The sequence below is a fragment of the Gordionus sp. m RMFG-2023 genome, chromosome 2 (assembly GCF_954871325.1).
Source record: "Gordionus sp. m RMFG-2023 chromosome 2, tfGorSpeb1-WG-v2, whole genome shotgun sequence".
NCBI classification, from domain to species: Eukaryota; Metazoa; Nematomorpha; class Gordioida; order Chordodea; family Parachordodidae; genus Gordionus; species Gordionus sp. m RMFG-2023.
Window position 1 is genome coordinate 48,136,388 of NC_088776.1, and position 20,418 is coordinate 48,156,805.

Here is a 20,418-nt window from a genome sequence, read left to right on the forward strand (position 1 = left end):
ATTACATAAAACAATTTCAACTTGTAATTAGATATCTGGTTTGGGAAGGCTGAGACCAAATATAGTTATTTTTGGTTACAAAAAGAGATGGCTTCATTGTGATCTAGATGAAGTTGAACAATATTTTAACGCCATCCAGTAAAAATTAAATAATTATTTTTTTTAATTTAGAATGGGGTATTTATTATTTATTATAAATCAATTACTGCAATATTCACTGGGAGACTACAAAATAAAGTAAGGAGGCGGTCCGATTTATCCCTTCCCAACTCTAGTCTTTGATATAAACTTGGGTGTAGTGTTGTTAAACGGTTCAATTTGAACTGATTTTTAAAAACGATGGCTCAAAGATTTAAACATCTATTTACGATCTTGAAGTTTAGGCATTATTTTTCTGGTTAAAATATTGAGTTAGGCGTTTTTAAAAATTGGTTCAAATCGAGCCGTTTAACAACCCTTCTTGGGTGAATTTCATCTATTGCGGGGGAATTATGAATTATTTTTCAGATTTCGCTTTCTTTTAAATATATATTACTTAATATTTTAGGGATATATTATGATTTTTTTTGTGTAAAACTTTTTCTATTGTGTTATAATTAATGTAATATTTTAAAATATAATGTCAGTTAACTTAGAAGGGGAAAGGCAGGATTCTGACTCGAAATTCTTAGTACAATTAATGGGGGTTATTTTGATTTTATTTAAAATTTTGATGTTTTGCGCCCAGTAGGAATGAGCTTCCAATTTCTTAGTTTAAAAATAATTTTTTTATTGAATTAAAATTTTAAAAATGAAATTTTTCCCTTATTTCTATTTTTATTTTCCTTTCATCATATTATTTATGCCAATAATAACCCCCCCCCCTTCAAAAAAATTTTTTTAATACGGAGAGGGTCGATATGTTTTAAGCGCGTTTTATAATGTTACTGCATCATTAAGATAAAGGAGACACCTTTAAATGTTTGACTCAGTTGCCTGGAAGGGGTCTCAGAGTCCTAAAACATAGTTATACAATTGGGTTACATCTGCTGGACTAGGAAAGTTTATAAAATTAAAATAGATGTGGCAAAATAAGTTGGGATAAGTTTTTGTATAAAACTAATAATTATTCACCGAAAAAACACATATGGTGAAATTCCATGACAAATCAAGAAAAAAAAACACGATTTTCAATCCGACCCCTTCAGATTTTTCTAAATCTTTTTACAGTTTGTATATATTATAACTAAGAAAATAATAAATTTTAGCCAGCTCCAAATAGCGGCTGAGATATGGGCTTTAAATGTCGAAAAAATGGGGCATTTTCGTATTTTAATATATCTTTGGATATAATTAAGTTAAAAGTTTCATTTAAATTTCTTTATATAGCCATAGTAGGCCTTTAATATAACATAATGTTAAATATTGTTAAAAAGTTTTAGATCATAAAATTAAATCAGCATTTATTTTCCTCTCAAATTTTTATTATATATATCTATAATTAATTAATTAATATGCAAAATTTCAAGTTGGGCCGAGCTCATGCTTAGAAGATATGACATTTTAATCATTAGTCTATTGCAAATATTCTTTATAAATATTTTATATTAGCCAATAATTGTAATATAAGTCAAAAGCTATCAAATCATAGGCGTATCCAGTAGGGGGGGGGGGGTCACTATTAAGCAAATTTTATTGGAGGTCTTTATGTCCATATAATATAGGCCATCAAGGGCCTATATTATTATATTTTTTAGAAAAATTTTGGGTTTTTAACTTATTTTTTTTAAAAAAAAATTTTCTATAAATTTTGAATTATAGTCGTTCTTTTAAAAAGGTATTAACGTTTGCTAATTTTTTTCTTCAAATTCTTCTTTATAGTGATATATTGTAGACATTTTAGGGGAAGAGGGGGGTGGGGGGGCATGTATGGGAATTTTTTTATTAGATTAAAATGCTATTTACGAGAACAGGCGTATTTGCGAAGTTAAGCGCCTGTATATTGGGTGGGGGGAGGGGCTTTGGCTAATAATTTATTTGATGAATTGAATTTCTCTCCACATAAAAATAACACAAAATACAAATCAATTTTTGATTATTAATTTATTAAAAACATAATTTAATTTTATAAAAAATTTAATTTTTATTTATTATAAATTGAATATAAAATTTTGTAATCAGGAAATGAGTTTGGCCTTTGGAACAACATATTCTCATCATTCCGTATGCAAATTAATTCCAGTGATATCAATATGTCTTTAAAATTAGAATATAATCCTTTAAGATTGCATAAGATAAGTTCTTCAATTGGCACTTCTCTGCTTTAATATTTATTAATATAAAATGGTTTTTATAACATTCCCAGTCTTTATAATATTTGAATTGGATAAAACACTCTTTTCCTTGACCAATTTTAGGCTACCCATGACATGAATTTAGTCGTAAAAAATTCTTCTTGTTTTTAGGGTTCAAGAATTTGGTAAAATCGTCAATATCATAATTTTTTTATTTCAATAATGTGTTGTTTCACATTTATTTTGCAAATGCTTAATGATTTCACATTTATTTAATATTACAATTATCTTCTGAAAAAATATTAAAATATCTTTCTTAATTTTTTCCCGGATTTTCAATTATTTTAATAGGAAATTTTTTTTTCGCTTAAACTTAAACTTTATTCATAATTGATGCCTGTTAAGTTAATGAATAATTATGGTTGATTATTTAAAGAAGTACATTACTTCGACTTTCAAAACATATGTTTATCCAAATGAAATGGATTGTAATCTACTGTTTAAAATATTACGAATTTTGGGAAAGAAATAAATATGTTATATAAATTTTGGGTTATATTAGAATTCATGATTCATTATATATATTAGAAATTTTTACAATTGATTAATAATTAAAATGCCATTCTCCCAAACCTGTCCTCTGCCCAACTTTAGACTTTGCATATTTATTAATTGATTATATGGATATACATAAAAAAATTTGAGAGAAAAAATGCCGATTTTATTGTATGATCATACTCAATTTTCTATTTCCGGTTTTTGACATTTAAATTTTTTAAACAATATATAACTTTAGAAGCCTACCATTAGGCTATATAAAGAAATTTAAATGATAATTCTAGCTCAATTATGTTCGAAGATATCCAAAATTAAAAGGGAGTGCATTATGCCCAAAAATGCTTTTTTATGACCTTTAAAAGTGCTAGTATCTCAGCCGCTGTTTGGAGGCTAATATTTTTTTTTTTTCTTAGCTATATGCAAACTCTTGTAAAAATTGAAAAATCTGATACACATTATTTGCCCCCCCCCCCCGCCACATTTTATAAAATAATGAATATGTACTCTTAGAAGTAAAATATATCTATTTTTACAAATATTTTATAAAGCGACGCTTTTGATATGAAGTTAGGCGTAGGTATCTTGAAAGTAAAAGAAGGATTAGATTTTTCATCTTTGCTCTTCGATTCCAAGAGCAAAGCTTCTCATCTTTCACCTATTCTCAGGAGGAGATATACTCACGGCGGACATGAAACGAAATCGAGAAATAAAGACGAAGATGATTATTACGACAACGAAAATTATGTACCGAATATTAGCAAAACAATTACTAACGACACTTATATCAATAATATTAATTTAAATAATATAAGGCAACCTTTGCGCATTACAAACGAAAATAATAACAACGGTGTTTTACATGGCAGAGAGTCAAGGAAAAAAAAAATTAAAAAATGGAGAAGGTGCTTTTGTTTGTTAATTATTATTTATAAAATATTTTTTTTGAATAATTATATATTTGTAATATTCGTGATATTTATATTTTATTTTGCAAAAAAAACCATAGAGGTTATCCGAATAATAAGACATTGTCTAATGGCCAACCCTTGAAATATTCTTCCGATAACCTTTCTAACGATTCTCACGGGTCCTCGAGTAAGTATTCTTCCGCTATAAAGGCCAAATTATCTTACATTCAAAACATGTTCTCATATTCTCAGAACAAATTAGCGGTTTTTACAAAACGCAGAGCGGATGGCAACTTTAAAACTTCAACTCACCTATTAAACGCGGACGGCATGCCTATAGAATCCTCAAAAGAAATAGACAAAACCGAAATTTTCCTACCATCTACAACAATCGTCATTCAACGTGATCTAAACCTTTCGACCGGTCTAGGCGATGAGAATTCTCCCTCTCCTAGTAATATTATATCTCGAGTCGACAATATTTGCAAGAAAAACGATTCATGGCAGAACAATTCAAATATTTCCAGAAAAGCCTCTCTTCAGAGCTTTAAAGGGATACTTAAAAGTGCCGTAGATTCATTTGAGAGCAAACTCAACAACATCTCTCATTCTTTTTCTTCTTTGGCAATGAGAGATATCAATTTAAATGATAATTCGGGAAACAAAGAGGGTGTACAGAACACCGCTTATAAGTCACAACCTCAGCTTAATAACAGCGGTAGTAATAATGCGTATGCATTCGATCGATTGAGTCAAATTAGTGACAAACTCAAAACAGAGGCAAGTAATATTGCTGACGATTCTAAAAACCCATCTGCCACTACTCTTAGCTCACGGGATAGTCAATTTGAAATCAAAATAAGTGAATGATTGTTTTGTTTTTCAAACTATTAAATAGATTTTCTATGGTTATTATTTTGATTAAAATCGTAATAAAAAGATATATATAATTTTATTAGTGCTGTAAACGTTACTTCAAAAACGAAACGCAAAAAGAAACGGGTTACTTGTTACTTCAAAAAGAGAAACGCGTTACCGTTCTCGTTACCTTGTGAGAAAAGGAACGCGCGTTACTATCAATTCAGAAAGTAAAGCGTTACTCGTTACTTGAAAAATTAAATACTTTATGCAAAAATTTTCTATATATAATATAAATAAAATTATACAAAAATAATATATTATAGATAAAATTGTAATTATTTTTTTTTATTTGCAACAAATTGATTTTCAAATTTTTGATCAAATAAACGAGAATGCTCAGCACATCTTTAGCCGTGCTAAACACACGTTCAACTGGCGCAAAGATGGGAGGGTTGTATTATATTTAAATAAAAAATTTAATTAGGGGAATTTATGCTAAAAATTAAAGATTATCTAAAGAATCTGTCATTTAGATTCTCATCAAAATTATTTTTTTACCTTTATCAGAAAATAATCTGGTATGTGTGTTGTTTTTTTAAAGGAATCAAAGTCTGCTTTTTCTTTGTCAAGATATTTTATTATTGGAAATAAGTTCAAGCTAGCATCGTTGGCCTATAATTTTATCCAGGGCTAATCTAATTATAGTAGCGGGTGATTTGAAATTATTTAAAGCATTTTTTTTAAAGTTTTAATATTATAATAATTATCATGGGAGTGAGATATCCCAAATATTCTAAAATCGAAAGAGCCATACCAAAAGGTTCCATATCATATAAAATCATATATATATATATATACATATCATCTTTTAAATAACACTAACATATATATATGAACGAATTTATGAACGACTTGTCATTATCTGAAAATTTTTACAATTGGGATTTATCACAAGATTCGTCAAATTGGTTATTCTCCTTATTAAGACTATTGATTTCACGGAATTATAAGAGTCATGTTATAACCGGTTTAATCACATATCTTTCCATTTTTTCCTTAAAAATGGCTGCACAGTTTCGAGACTGCCCACTTTATTCTACAATTGAGGAAATACTTGAGTTGGGACTCAATTTTGAATTGTAGACTTTGTACCTAAATTTTTTTTATTGGTGTTAAAAATATTTTTTATTAGGGCTAGGGCAGGTTAAATCATAATAATATTATTTATAAAATAAATTATAATATTAGAGAAAAAGAGTATGATCTAACATATCTTGATTACTTCAATATTAATTAGATTAATTGACTGAAAATTTAACAAAAATTTAAATGAATGGATTTGGTGGTTTATAGGACTTAAAAACTCGGCTTAAATTATTCATAAAATTTAAAAATTAAATAAAATAATTTTATAATACATTAAAATCTGTTTTTTCCATATTTTTTTTTTAAAAAATTTAAAGTAACAAGTAACGTTTTGCGTTACTGTTACTCAAAAAAAAGAAACGCGTTACGGTTACCTCTTAAAGGAGGTAATGAATGACGACGCCGTTATGACGTTACTTTACAGCACTAAATTTTATACAAAATATAAATTATTACAAGTTAACAATCAATACTCGAAGCCACCCAAAACCAAAAGAAGCCATTTTAACTCCTTACTCCCTAAAGCATCCAAATTGTTTTTACTTAATCGTAAAAAAGGACTTAAAGTTTCCGATGATCATATTCAAACAGATGACTTTACCTTGCCCGCTAAAATAAATTCTTCCGATTCCTATAGTAAAAAGCGATCAACTTTAAAGGACAAAACAGGTAGTGATGGTCACAAGTCAAAAATTTCTGCCAGTAAAAGTAAGAAAACTAATCAGAGAATTAGGCGAAAAACATTATCCCACTTTGAAGGTATTTTTGAGGATTCATCATCCGAGTCATCAGAGGACAGTCCTGAGTTCGAAGATTATTATTTCTTGAAGAAGTGGAAAGGAGAAGGGGTTAACGATAGGGAAAATAACTACACCACACCTCTATCTAATGAGGAATTCGAGGACTACCGTTACATAAAAAAATGGATGGGGGAAGATAATGATAACAAGGGTGCTAAGTTTGACGAAAATGTTAGTGAAAAAGGAATAAACAGAGTCGGTGTTGAACAAGAGACAAGTAACCTTTCGGATAGGTCTCTACCTTATGCATCCTTGTGTGCCAAACAAAAAGATAAATTCATTAAAGGCGGTTTGACAGAGGTTAAGTCACTAGATATAGATCACAATGGAAATATGATAAAAAGTTGTCTAGATATTCATAAAGACAGTGAGTCTATCGACTCTCGTTTTCCTCTCAAGAGATCCTTATCGGTTCATGGACGTTCATTCTCTCGTAAACAAAATATACCAATAATCAATATTGAAAAAATGCCATCAAATTTGAACAAACAAAACGTTCAGGATAATAATTTATCAGTTCGACATACTGCTACAAATGATAAACAAAAAAATGATAACGAATCCAGAAGGTTCAAAGCTCTGATCAGTCGATTCCGCCATAAATATACAAGAGGCACGATAGATGTCTGGTGGCTCTTCGATGATGGAGGTATATTATATTTTATTAAATTAACCTATTTCTTGCCGAGATATGCACATCCAACTGAGCTCCATTCGTGGTGCCATGATTTTAATCCTACCTCATTCTATCTACTTTTTTAAATTTTACCTAATTTTTGCATAATGAATGCCATAGTAGTAAAGTTGGGTGAAGGCGAAATGTCGGCTAATTTGGCTCAATCTACAGGTGCGTGACGGAGAAAATCCGTTAACATTAAAACTTTTTAATTTATATTAGATTATTTCTAATTTGAGCTACTATATTTTTAAGAAAAACACCAAGGTGAATGTGATAGTTTTCTGTTAAACCGAAAAATAGTGGCTTAAACGCTAAGATAGTAATTCCTAACTATACATAATATGCATTAATGTATTATACAGAAAGTTACTATGAATCTTTAATTTTATTCTTACCTTAATAAAATTCATTTAGGATTGACCGTCCTTTTACCCTTTATTTTATCGCAACGAAAACTTTGGATCAATTGCGAAATGAGAGTTTTCGCCATAACGAAAGAAAAAAGACAAATAGACCTCGTACATCAACAGTATAACAAATTTAGATTTTAAAAATAATAATTAAAATTTCATCTTAGATTTGGCGCTATGTTACAGAAATTTAGAATCGATTACTCGCACGTTATAATTCTCCCTGATATTCACAAAATACCTTATCCTACTAGGTTTAAAATAAAAACAAACCATTTTTTTTATTAAATAAATAATTTTAGCACCGCCAGATTCGAAAAAATAATAGAAAAATTTAGAATTAAAGATGAAACTGACCCTAATTACAAGCTGGGAATGATCACGGATAACGATTATTTGGCAAATAAACACAAATCATTGCGCCATATACGCTTATACGAAATGTTAACCCAACACTCCTTCAACGCTAATTTAATTTTCATGTAAAAATATTTTTATTTTATTAAAAATTCAATTTAACTATCCATAATCTCACAATTTATATCTTTAATTTATCAAGGACATTACCTATACCCAGGAAAGGTTCTTGCCCATCTGCGCTTTATATGGCCTGGTTGGAGATGATCACTTGCGATTTAAATCCGCCAATTTTTCTACTCAGGGGCAATCAGCAAAGTGTCTTAACCTTTTACTCTTAAAATTCCGATCTATTAACAATATTCAGAGATATTAGTAAAAAAAATCGCTACAGTTCGGTCAAAAAATCCTATTCCCATAATGTTAAAAAAAAGGATTTTAAAATCCTCACTCTAACGTTAGATTTTTCTCATTCACACTGCTTATTTCATAAATGTCTTATTTATAAAATAAATTTTTGATTATGTATGCCTCAAATCAGGTATCTCAGCATAGGTTTTGCAATAGCAATTATGTTACTCTTCATCAACCCATGAGGTGAACAAAATTTTCGGTTCCCTTACGAGTTCACGGTAACAGTCTCAATCTTATTTTTAACCCAATGCCGTCGCAGTCACTGTTATAATAATGACTATTTTTAAATCGAAATTGTATAATATTTTTAATCCTAAAAAAATCAGAGCAATAATATTAAACAGAGAGTGGATATTTAAAAAATTAATTTGTGCGAATTTTAAATTATAATTATTTTTGGTAAGAAAAATGGAAATATGTTATAATTTAATTAGTCATTGATAATATTGCAAATTTTTAATGAATATAATTTTATTTATAAAATAATTGGCAATTACGAATATAACATCAGTATTTTTTTTTAAATAATAAAGTATTTGGATATATTATAAAATGAATGTGCAAACGTATTATCTATATATATACATATATACTAAATATTACATAGTTATATAAAGTTATATAATTATAAATAACAATTCGAATAAAAAAAATAGATTTCAGGAAGTTTAGTAAGCTGAAATCGCGGAGTCGTAGAATCTTGCATTATAAATCTGGATTTGTAGGCAATTTGGCAATATTAATTAAAAAAATATGAATAAAATCTGAAAAGATAAAAAATTTTTTTGAAATAGCCCAGCTGGAATTTTTTAAAAATAATTTAAAGAGCGGAGAGGTTGAGCTTTATTGTGAGCATATGGGTAACCAAACATTAAAATAAGTATGATTAAATAATTTGATTTTAAAAACGGTCGAAAATAATATTTTTTATCACAATCATTTTTTTATAAAAGGGAGCGTGATTTAATTTATTTGTTACATTTATAGCATTAATTAATATGATTATCTTTCTTTGGGAGTAGCTAACTAATGGAGAGAATCAACCAATTAAATTGCTATAAATTTAAAATGGAAGGGTCAGATTTTAAACGCGAATATTCGGACAATCTTATTTTCGCGTAGGCAAAGTAGTCGAATGATTTATCGCTAACTTGGGATTGGAGAATAGCCCAGACTCCCCAGAATAAATGAGGAGCCAGAATAAATTTATCGACTTGATTCATTAGTTCGTCGAGATTCGGGAATAAAGTATAATTCGCATCGATTTTGTGGTGAATTTTTTGCCATTCGTTTAGGTATAAGGCCAACCATTTGCGCCTGAAAGCCGAGTTAGGAAAGAGGCTATAATCCACTGTTTCTAATCCTTAAATAAAAAAAATATTATTTTGTAATTTTTCAAGAATAAAGCAAATCTAGAACTAAAAATAACGATAGATTTAAAATTTTATAATTTTCAAACATGAAAAGATGTTATTTTAAACAATTGAAGGATGCTTAATTAATTTAAATATCGATTTTGGTTATAAAATTTCGCTTATGAGAATATTTTAAATTCTTCGAAGAAAAGTTGTTTGTAGGATATAAAAAAAATGCTTGACTCTGTATAAATATTAATAATAATTATTTGAATTGAAATAATATGATTTTTACAAAAAGAAAATATATTATAATTATTTTTAACGATATCGGCATAATTGATTTGTTTATTCCTAAAATTTAAAAATAATATATATATTAAATTCTGATTTACTCCATTAATATTTTTACTTAAATATGTAATATTTGGGGAGTTTCATCGTTTCAAATTTTGCTCTTCTCAAGCTAATTTTTTCATATATTTAGAATATTGAGGGCTACAAAATGATATATAATTTGTTACGTTGAACAAAAAATATTTTGAGTAATTTGAGATTCGTTATAAAGAAGGAAAGGATCTCATTGAACTTTGATGGCCCATAACTCCAAATATATTCGAACTAAAGCTTGAAAATTTTGATTTATATAAAATATGCACTATAAAAATACCAAGTTTCATTCATTTTAAAAAGGGTCGTCCGAAAATCTCGTTATTTCAGTCGATATGTCATAGAATTATCCTTTTTCGTATCGGTTACATCAACATTAGAAATATAGGATCTCTACTTTATTCAACTTTCTAACAGGTCTTATATAAAATATAGTTTTTTAAAGAGAAATCAAAACTCGACTAAATTATTTTAAAATTATGACAAAACAGATGAGAAAATACATAGAAATTTGTAATTCTACCTACCGAGAAGGGTTTAACTCTATTAGAGGCTACTCTCCTTCAATAATAAATCTATCTACATGATATGGGTTGTCGTTAATAAAATAGCTTTTTGTCAAAATAAATAAAAGATAAATAAAATAGCCAAGCCACTCCGATTTTGGCAAAAAAAGAATCTATAATAATCAATTTAAATTTGATTTGTGTTACAAATTTTATTTTATTCCATTGTTAGAAAATAATGGGCTTTTGTTTTGTTCGTGTACCATTCTTTTCCAACCCCCCCCCCCCCCCTTCCTATTTTCATTTATATTATAGGCTTATTTTTAGACATAAAGAAATTTGAAATGCTTGTTCTCTTAAGATTGAAATAAAGATAGTATGGCAGACTAGTATACATTTTAAAATGGAGGAATCGGATGTCGAAAAACAGAAAGCCTAAAAATGATGAGTCGAATAAAAATCGTAGAGACCTGCTTTAATTTTTTTTTAACCCCAAACTAAAGAAAAAATTAAAAACCTGGCCAGGGTCGTAAAATGACCAAGATTTTTATTTTAATCTTTCTTTCTTTCGAATACAAACATCTTTTAGACTATCCTTTCAAAAAAATATATAATAATAATAAACAATCAAAGTTTAGCAAAACAGGATATATATTATAAAACCATTTTTTTTTCTATTAAAAAATTATTGGAACAAGATTCAAATCCTTTTTAAAAAATTGTTTTGATCATCTCTTTGATAAATATAAATTTATAATAAATTCAGCGATATAATAATTTAAAAAGATCGTAGATATTTTACCAGCGAATTCGCAAAAAAAATGTGCTATATCGAAAGCTTGGTAATTGAAATCGGCGTACTCAAAATCGATAAATGACATGTTACCTTTGTGATAGTCATAAATGATGTTGTCTAAGAGCAAATCGTTATGACAGAATACGATTGGGGAATTCATAGGCAAGAGAACCTTTTCTAAATAGTCTATTTCTTCCCAGGGATCAACGGGAAGTTGCGATAGTAATAGAGACCTTGGTTATGATGAATATTAATGATATAGAATATAGTATTTTATTTATTCATATAAATATGAAATATCTTATTTATTGATTGACACTTTCAACATCTAAAATATATTATTTATTACCTTTTATTTCCGCAATCTTTTATCGAGCTAACATAACTTTTACCGGAATTATTTTTATAATCAAATCGATTAACTATATTTTTTTCATCCAGAAGTGGCAGTATAAGTGAAGCCCATTTTCTAATCGTTGGAAAATAGCAAGCAATAGGATAATCGAGTAATTTTTCCCCAGTTTTATCGATTTTCTTTATATTATTTTGGAATTTGTCCACGATTAAAAAACAAAGCGAATTATCAACGCATTCCTTCTTTTCATCATTTCCGGCCAATATAGCTTGCGATTTTTCGTAGTTTCCTATATCTACGGGAACCAACTTCACCGTCGGCTTAGATGGTTGGTTAGGAAAGGCGAAATGCATTCGAACCAATTTACCGGCAATAATGGGATATATAATAGGGTCAGTTATAGTTTTGATCGAGATTGCGTGGCCCTTAGCGTAGCCATAGCATAAACCGTTCATAAAAGTACAATAAAGTTCGGAACCACAACCTATGCTCCACATAGCTACCATGTTTTCAATTTCCTTTTCCCTATCGATTATAACCTCAGTTTTGTGGCCGTATATGCGAATCAGAAGGATATCTTGATTAACTACACTATTTTGGCTAATATTTTCTGAGTATCGTTGAGTATGCTGATTTTCGAGGTTTGTAATGTGATTGTGCGATTGAGAGCCGTTATTGTTAGGATTTGATGCGGGAGTTAAATTGCAATTAGTGGGTATTGCCGAATGGGATAATGGCTGGAGAGAGGCGCTAATTATGGTGTTCGTTGTGCCTAATATTTTTCACAGGAAAAAAGCGTTTGGATAGTCAATAATTAAGAGAGAATATTAAGTAATAAGTAGGCCGTTAAACTGCATCTAATCCATCCTATCGAGTTTTCCTTTCCTATGCCTTATAGTCCTTTTTACATAAGAGGAGTTTCAAAATTTTGATCATATTTACATATTTATTCTGAGATTAGCATATTAAAAAAAAATTTTTTTTTCTCGTGGGGTTAGAAAAAGCAATGATTAAAAAGTGAGCTAGGAAGGAGTTTTCGAGAGGAGTTAAAATTAATTTTTTTAAAAAAAATGTTTCCTATTGAATTCTACCAAATTATTAGAAATTTTATTAACTGCAAACTCTACTTTAAAAAAAATATTAAACATCAATGTTAAAAGATCAAAATTATAACTATTCCAAAATATAAAAAACACCCCAAGGGTTAGGATTATTTCAATATTTTGCGTAATAATCATATCTAAACTTTATATAAAAAAAACAAATCGTTACGATTTAATTCTTATAAATTTATATGTAAAAAATGAATCGATATATAATTGTTTTTTAACAGGAGATATGAAGTCTTATTAAAGATCGGCAAAGCCTGGCTCGTCCGAAAGCCTGGCCTGCGGGAGAGAAAAAATTATAACGGTTTGGGAAATTTGTAAATAATTATTATTCGGGCAGTATAATTTATACATAAAAAGTCAGGCAGAGCCTAGGAGTGAGTTTGAATCATTTTATTAAACTTTTCCATTTGACTGATCGATGGTAATTCTCTTATTTCCTGTTCCTTTTGTAATTTAATATAGTTATTTATAATTATAAGTCATTATTGGCTTTCACCTTGGCAACATAAGTAATTGCTTGAATTTGGGACAGAGAAAAAAAAGAGATAAAATGTACTTATCTAAAATAAATTTTTCTTTTAAAAAGTATATTATATTTTAAATATTGAATGTATAATTATTGCTTTTAATTGATTAAATATCATCTAAAATAATGATTACATGAATAATTAATTTGAATAATATTTAACTAGCAATATTTAATCAAAAAAATGGAAATAGGAAATATGATAAATGAATGAATGTATATAGTAGAGATCTGCATCAGGCCTAATGCTCGAAATATTAAAAAAAAATTCATATCCAGAACCAAAATTATTTTCAAAAAGTAGGCTCACTTAAGACCAAAGTAAATTCGGACCGGATGGGGGGTGAGGCCTTGCATATAGTGTTGTTAAATAGTTGAGATCTTATGACTCGGAACTCGAGTCATAGAAAACGGCTCCGACTCAAGCCGATCAAGGAGCCGTATGAGCCGACTCGATTAATCGGTTCACTTAATCAGCTCGCTTAGTTGGCTCACTTAGTAGACTCGTTGGGTTGTCCCAGTTTTTTTAGTTTATTTATTTATAAGTAAATTATAATTTTTGATATTTATTTTTTTACATGCATTTTGTAAAACGACTCCATTCGAGTAAATTTTTATAAACGGCCAACTCACATGTATGGTAAATTGCTAAATTTTGGGTTACTGATTAATGTGAACAAAAATTATAAAAAGACATTATTTCAATTTATTTTAAGAATATTTAGGTCGTTAGATTCTATTTGGTGGAAATTTTGATAATAGGAACTTAATCGAAAATCGATTTTATAGAGGTTGGAACCCACTCTGATTCATATTACACCAGGTTTGATGGGTTACCCATAGATCGGTCTCTGGTCTTAAAATGCCCAACCAAATAATTTAAATTTCTGAACCGACCTTCCTTGCAATAACTTGTAAGAATTATATCTTTTTTGTTTTGACAAGGAAAAATTCCGAACTCAAAATAAATAATCTTAGATAACAGTAGGAATTCACTGCTAGAGTCTAATTTATTATAGAATTCTAGTACATATGATTTTGTTTATTAAGGAGCATTTAGTTAAAATATCTATTTTATAGCTGACTTGGATAAAACACTTTAAAAATTTCAAAATAAATTAAACAACACATTTTTTTACTAAATAAATGTACACATACAAAATATACAAATGAAATATGCAAAAATATTATTAAAATATTTTTCTTTGTGCCATCTCATAACTTGTTAATGTTATATTTCATGCAACAAGATTTTTAAAACAAGTATATAAAAGTTAGATATCATGTTTTTATTTATATTTTTTAACTAATAAAATAATAATAATACTTATTCTTCCTTTTTTTGTCATCTGACTAGCACCAGAATTAGATTTTTTATATTATTTTCTTTATTTGTTATAATAAAATATTTTTGATATAAATGATCAAAAAGGTATAATTAAAATGCCAAAAGGGATTTAAAAAGAGAATGTCTAAAAAAGTCATAATGAATGAAAAGGGATAAAAAAGAGGATGATTTTATTTTTTAATGGTAATCATACCTCTGCAGATCTGTTGATATATACAAAAATATATATAAAATCGCCTCAGGAGTTGGCTAAGTGAGTGGACTAATAAGCCGACTTATGTGGCTCATTTAGTCAATTTGTTTTTTCAACTTGAAACTAGGTTAGAATCACAGCTAAGCTTACTTGGCCTAGTTAACAATACTACTTGCAGATCACTAATATATTGTTATAAAATACACCAGTGAATATATTTTATGAATTTTTATAGATAATAATGGCGATTTAACATTCAGCCTGACCCAGGTATATTTAAAAAAAATAAAAATAAGACCTGGCCCTTGTACTGGGGCTAGGCCGTGATAATAATGTTGCCATATATTATTTTTTTATAAAAATAATAAGGAAATAATTATGCATAAATTACCCCAACATGGACTGATAGTCCAGACTCTGATATATTTTTTAAGATATGGTTTAACAATATCTTTTAACTTTTCACTATACGAGATATACTTTTTAAATAGTTTAAAAGAATTTCTTCTCTTTTTATAAAAATATCAAAGATTAAGGAAATACTTTATTTCCTTTATTGGATACATCAGCAAGAATTGCAAATGGATGACCATCTTTCAAATCTTCAAGAACTGATCTATTCAATTTAGTTTTTAAAATGTTGGATATAGTCATTCTCATCTTTGTTTATTCTAAAACAAATAAACATGTCCATTTATTATTAGACATTGAAAATTTTAAGGCAGGAGAAATTTTAAAATTGCTTTTGCAGTAGTAATCTGTATTGAGGGAAAAATCGATGAAACGCCTACTGATTGTAGGAGATTTAGCAACCCTGGTTATTAATTCCAAATAAGTTAGATTCTGGCTGGACCCAGTTTTAAAAAGGTCAATTAAAGTAATATATATATTTTAAAATTTAATTGAAAAAAAAGCATTTTATTATTAAATATTCAAGAGTGAAATTATTTCATGCTTTAACACCACCAATTAAGTTCTTTTATTAAACTTAACAAATTATTTTGTCTAATTATAATTCATAACCTTTGTTAAAATATTCGAATATAATGCTATCTTCTAGCCATTCAGGTTTAAGGTATTTTAATAAATTTAAAAATTCCTTTTTGTAATTATTCTGTGGAATGAGGATAGGAATATATGGAATATTAAACATTTTAAAATTTTTTGATAAAGGATATACTGATTTCTCCTATAAAAGATAACATCCGTCATATGTCACTTATCAATGACACTGATACTAATTGTGAGCAAATCTAAATTAGGAATAAATTGTTAGTGATTTTTATTATTCTATGAAAACAATTAAAATTGTATAAATATATATAAATAATCAAAAAAAAATTTTTACTAACTTTTTAAAAAGGTAAGAAAATAATAATTGTGTTCCTAATAATAATCAAATTAGATTTTTTTTACCTGGTATGGTATCTTGATGACGGCATTGTCTCGGGAAACCACTCCACAATCATGTCCATCCCCTCATTATGAAGAATCTCTCTTATACTACAGCACTATCTTTCAACCTCTACAAATGTAAGATTTGCTTCCTAAATTCCACTTCTATCCCTTTAGACATGGCATATCACGTCATCAACAGAGACGAGATGACACATCTTGGATCACCTATAGTGGGTGAAAAGGCTATCGAAACATTTTTAAACAAATCCCTTACAGTGGCGTCGCTAGGGGGGGGCATGGGCTAGAGTTCCCTGAAAAATTTGAATAGACCCTGAAGCAAAAAAAAATTTTTTAAATGGTACCTTAACCCCTTGAACTAAAATAAATTTTTTTGATTGCCCCTGAAAGATTTCTTTTATAATTCTATTAAGTAAAATATAAATTTAATTTTATTATTTAAAAATTAATAAGAATATCTGAAACTATGTCAGCTAGCAATCAAATTTTGTATTAAAAATAGAATATCAATATCACTCACTAAATATTAATTTAGCATTAACAGTTGAAGCTTAATTGACTATTATTATCTAAATTATTTTATAACCCTAATTAAATAAATATAATCATTTATTAATTGAAAACTAAAAATTTTAATATTGTAATAAGCAGAGTTCAAAATGACTAATCAACTGTATATTTATTTTTAAATTTTATTATCATACCTAATCCTAAAAATATTTTTAAGGTCCAAATAAGTATAATAAAAAGTAGGTAGACATATAGTTTATAATTCTCTATTATATATAGTTGTTGTTTATTAAATATTAGATAAAATGCCACTTTTATAGAAGTATTTGACAGTTATAATATATTTCAGCTAATATTATAATAAATTTTACTAATAAATGCTTTGATAATAAATATAGAAACAATTTGCTTTCAAGTTTAGTTATAAATATTTTTAAAAATTAAACATTTTAATATTCATAATACAATAGATTATATAAATTTGATATCTTTTCTTTTTTACGTTAGGAAAGCTATTTTTTATCTTTTTCAAAAAACAGTTTTAAGTTAAATTTTTAATACAAGTATATTTTTGATATTTTTACAAACTATTATTATTTTAAGATAAAATATACCAACTAGAGGTGGTGCGACAATATATAAAATCATCATTGTTGTTTCATCATATCATTCTGGTCCTTATTTTATAGTTCCCAAATGTTTCATTTCTAATATAGCATCCATGCCGTGTAAATATATCAAGGCTTTAATATATTTGCAAAATTATTTCCTCCAAAGATTTTTAGTGTTTATATTTTATCTATTTATCCAACATAATAAATTCTGATACTAGTTTACATCGTGAGTGTCATGGCTATTACTGCAAATTAACCAGCATCTATTATTTATGTTGCTATGTAATTTAAGATTATTACTACTACAGCTGAGGGCATATGATTGCATATTTTAAATAAACAATAATGGTCAACTGTGTAATCGTTTATATATATTTAAAATGGAGGATAATCTTTTAGAAATTTAATATCTCACAATAATTTTCTCGATTACTTATCTAGCTACCATCATGTCATTTAAAAGGAAGCTCTAACCACTTAATAGTTTTATGATTTGGATTGGTCGTTTATACTCTCTTCTTCAAGAATTGTTGATTTGGTTTAGGCCTATAAATTTTTCCTTATTAGTCCATTCTATAAATGTGTAAAATGATAATAGAGAGTTATATTAGTTTGATAACCTTTTGTCAATGTAAGTTGCTAAGAATTATATTATTGCAATATGTGGTTTTTAAAAACTATTATCAATTGAGGCATGTGTATGAATTAATTAATTTTTTTTATCACTTGTAATTCTTTAGACGCAAATTTTTTTTATATCAGCAATCGAAAATATTTTATATTGTAATAAATAGATTTTGTATTAAAAAATTTTATTTTTAGAAATGTCTTATATTGTTTTAATTATTTATATGCCAGTTTATTTTGTATGCATAATATAATAAATGAGAAAATTAAAAATGAGAATAAAAATTTAGAGTTAAATTTTAAAAAAGTATAATATATTAATATAAAACCCGGGCAAATTGGGGGCATAGGGGGCGGAGCCCGCCATATAATTTTTTTAGTTGAGCCTCCTGAGATTGTATAGGCTAGCGACGCCCCTGATCTCTTATCAACTTACCAAAATTAAACACATTATTTAATTACCTCCCAGCCCATCAATCCTTTTTTTTAATAAAAATTATTTCAATATACCTAAAATCCTTTACGCTCTGAGATCCTCTCCGATCTTTAAATGCCGCGACATGCTCGTTTCTCATGAAACCCAAATTAAGGGTCTACTTGAAAATGTATTAAACCTAAAATTTTCCAATTCATCCTCACTTCAGGCCACCATACCCAGCAAGTCTAGTGGTATTGGTATCCGATCCCCAAATCAACCTTCCCTCTCAGCCTTTATCTCATCTCGTCTTGCTGCTCAATCTATCATCGACAATGGATCCACTCTTTTAGATACTGACCTCTCGCAGGCCTTCCCCTTTAGGGAGAGCAGCTGCCCACCCACCCTTTATCGTCCCCAGCATTCAAAAAGACTGGGATGCTCCTCTGATCGCCCGTTCCGTTAAATACCTAATTTCGAACAGGCCCTTTGAGGACAACCCCAATAATTTAGTATTATATACAAGGGCATGTTAAAAATATCTGGAAGCCATCCCCAGTTCCAATCTAGGCTTCCCCTTGACTGGCAAACAGCACGCATTTCCAGAACCCTCCGCTTTGATGGTTGTAATGCTGTGGTTCCCTCAAATTTGCATCGACTGCGGCCATCCCATCAAATCAAAAGGTTAAGATCCCTTGCACTGCAAGTTCTCCCATGGACGACAACCGCGTCATAAATCTATTAACAACATTATCCTAGCTGCTCTTAAAAAAGTTAATATTCCATCTACCCTCGAACCAGTGGGCCTCTCAAACGGAAACGCCCTCATTCGACCAATGGTCTCCCACTCGCTTGGGACTACATCGAAAAGGCCGAAATCCTAAAAAAACAAATATGCTTGCCTCACCAACACCGTTTTTATGCCAATAATTGCCAATACGCTAGGCACGTTCGGAAGTGTTGCTCTCAATTTCATTAAAACCATAGGAAAAAATGGGGCAGATCTCAGGGGACCCCAATGATGGATTTTTCCTTCGTCAGCAGATTTCCCTAAAAATCTGCCGGTCCTATTTTTAAAGCATTCACTTTTCTCTAAGGTGATTTGTACCCTTTTTTTAATAAAATTTTTTTTTTCTCAATTCTTTTTTATACATATATATTTTTTAATTCATTTTTATTTTATGCTTATTTGTTTTTTAATATATATTTTTAATTATAATTTGTAAAAGATAAATTTGTGAAAATTTGTTTTTAAATAAAGTATTATATGAAGAAAAAAAATTGTTTATTCTGTCTAAGTAAAATAAATTCTTAAGTTTTTGTATTTATTTTTTTAGTTTTATGAAATTTTTTTAAAAAGAGGCTAAGGTATATTTGCAAATTATATTATTATTACTTATACAATGATCAAGTTGAATAAAAGTTACAATTTTTCTTGTATATAAAACAAAAAAATGCCTCTTTTATTTATTAATAAAATAAAATTAAGCATATAAAGTTTAATGAAAGTTTAAAAAAAATATATCTAAAAAAACAAAGGGAAAAATTTAAATGAGATAGCAGTAAAATTTGTTAGAAAGGCTCATCATAATTTATTCATATCGGATCTTAGGATCTAGATATTATTTTGTGATATGATAAGCATATCATATGGCGTTAATATAATTTTTTGATATTATATTTGTTGAATATGTTGATCGATGTTATTTTATTATTTATTTTGGCAATTGATTTATTTTATATTATATCAATTTGTATTTAAATTTAATCGGTCAAAATTTTATATTAACATTTTTTTTTGATAGATCAATTTGTATTAGTTATATTTTTTATTATTTTAAAAAAAAAG

At 28.1% G+C, this 20,418-nt stretch overlaps 2 protein-coding genes across 3 annotated transcripts in view; one reads left to right on the forward strand and one right to left on the reverse strand.

The window, feature by feature from the left end:
* LOC135924403 (solute carrier family 12 member 3-like) overlaps positions 1–8,910 on the forward strand; it is a 44,793-nt gene extending 35,883 nt beyond the window's left edge. Inside the window, exons 17-24 of the mRNA XM_065459460.1 lie at positions 32–138; positions 3,380–3,733; positions 3,838–4,601; positions 6,206–7,195; positions 7,640–7,754; positions 7,803–7,889; positions 7,938–8,117; positions 8,195–8,910. Of these exons, the coding sequence (XP_065315532.1) occupies positions 32–138; positions 3,380–3,733; positions 3,838–4,601; positions 6,206–7,195; positions 7,640–7,754; positions 7,803–7,889; positions 7,938–8,117; positions 8,195–8,333 (2,736 nt within the window). The 3' untranslated portion in view covers positions 8,334–8,910. The remainder of the gene's footprint in view (positions 1–31; positions 139–3,379; positions 3,734–3,837; positions 4,602–6,205; positions 7,196–7,639; positions 7,755–7,802; positions 7,890–7,937; positions 8,118–8,194) is intronic.
* A 349-nt stretch (positions 8,911–9,259) lies between these two features.
* On the reverse strand, positions 9,260–16,166 carry LOC135924916 (ethanolamine kinase 2-like). Of its 2 annotated transcripts, none has more exons than XM_065460043.1 (4): positions 16,011–16,166; positions 11,803–12,580; positions 11,544–11,686; positions 9,260–9,769 (listed from the first exon to the last, which is right to left on the reverse strand). In XM_065460043.1, exons 1-4 carry the CDS (start codon positions 16,138–16,140, stop codon positions 9,462–9,464), a joined length of 1,359 nt encoding a protein of 452 aa, XP_065316115.1. In that variant the 5' UTR covers positions 16,141–16,166; the 3' UTR covers positions 9,260–9,461. The 2 variants fall into 2 exon arrangements, with proteins under 2 accessions (XP_065316115.1, XP_065316114.1); XM_065460042.1 differs by having other exon boundaries at positions 11,460–11,686.
* Between the last annotated feature and the right edge of the window lie 4,252 nt (positions 16,167–20,418).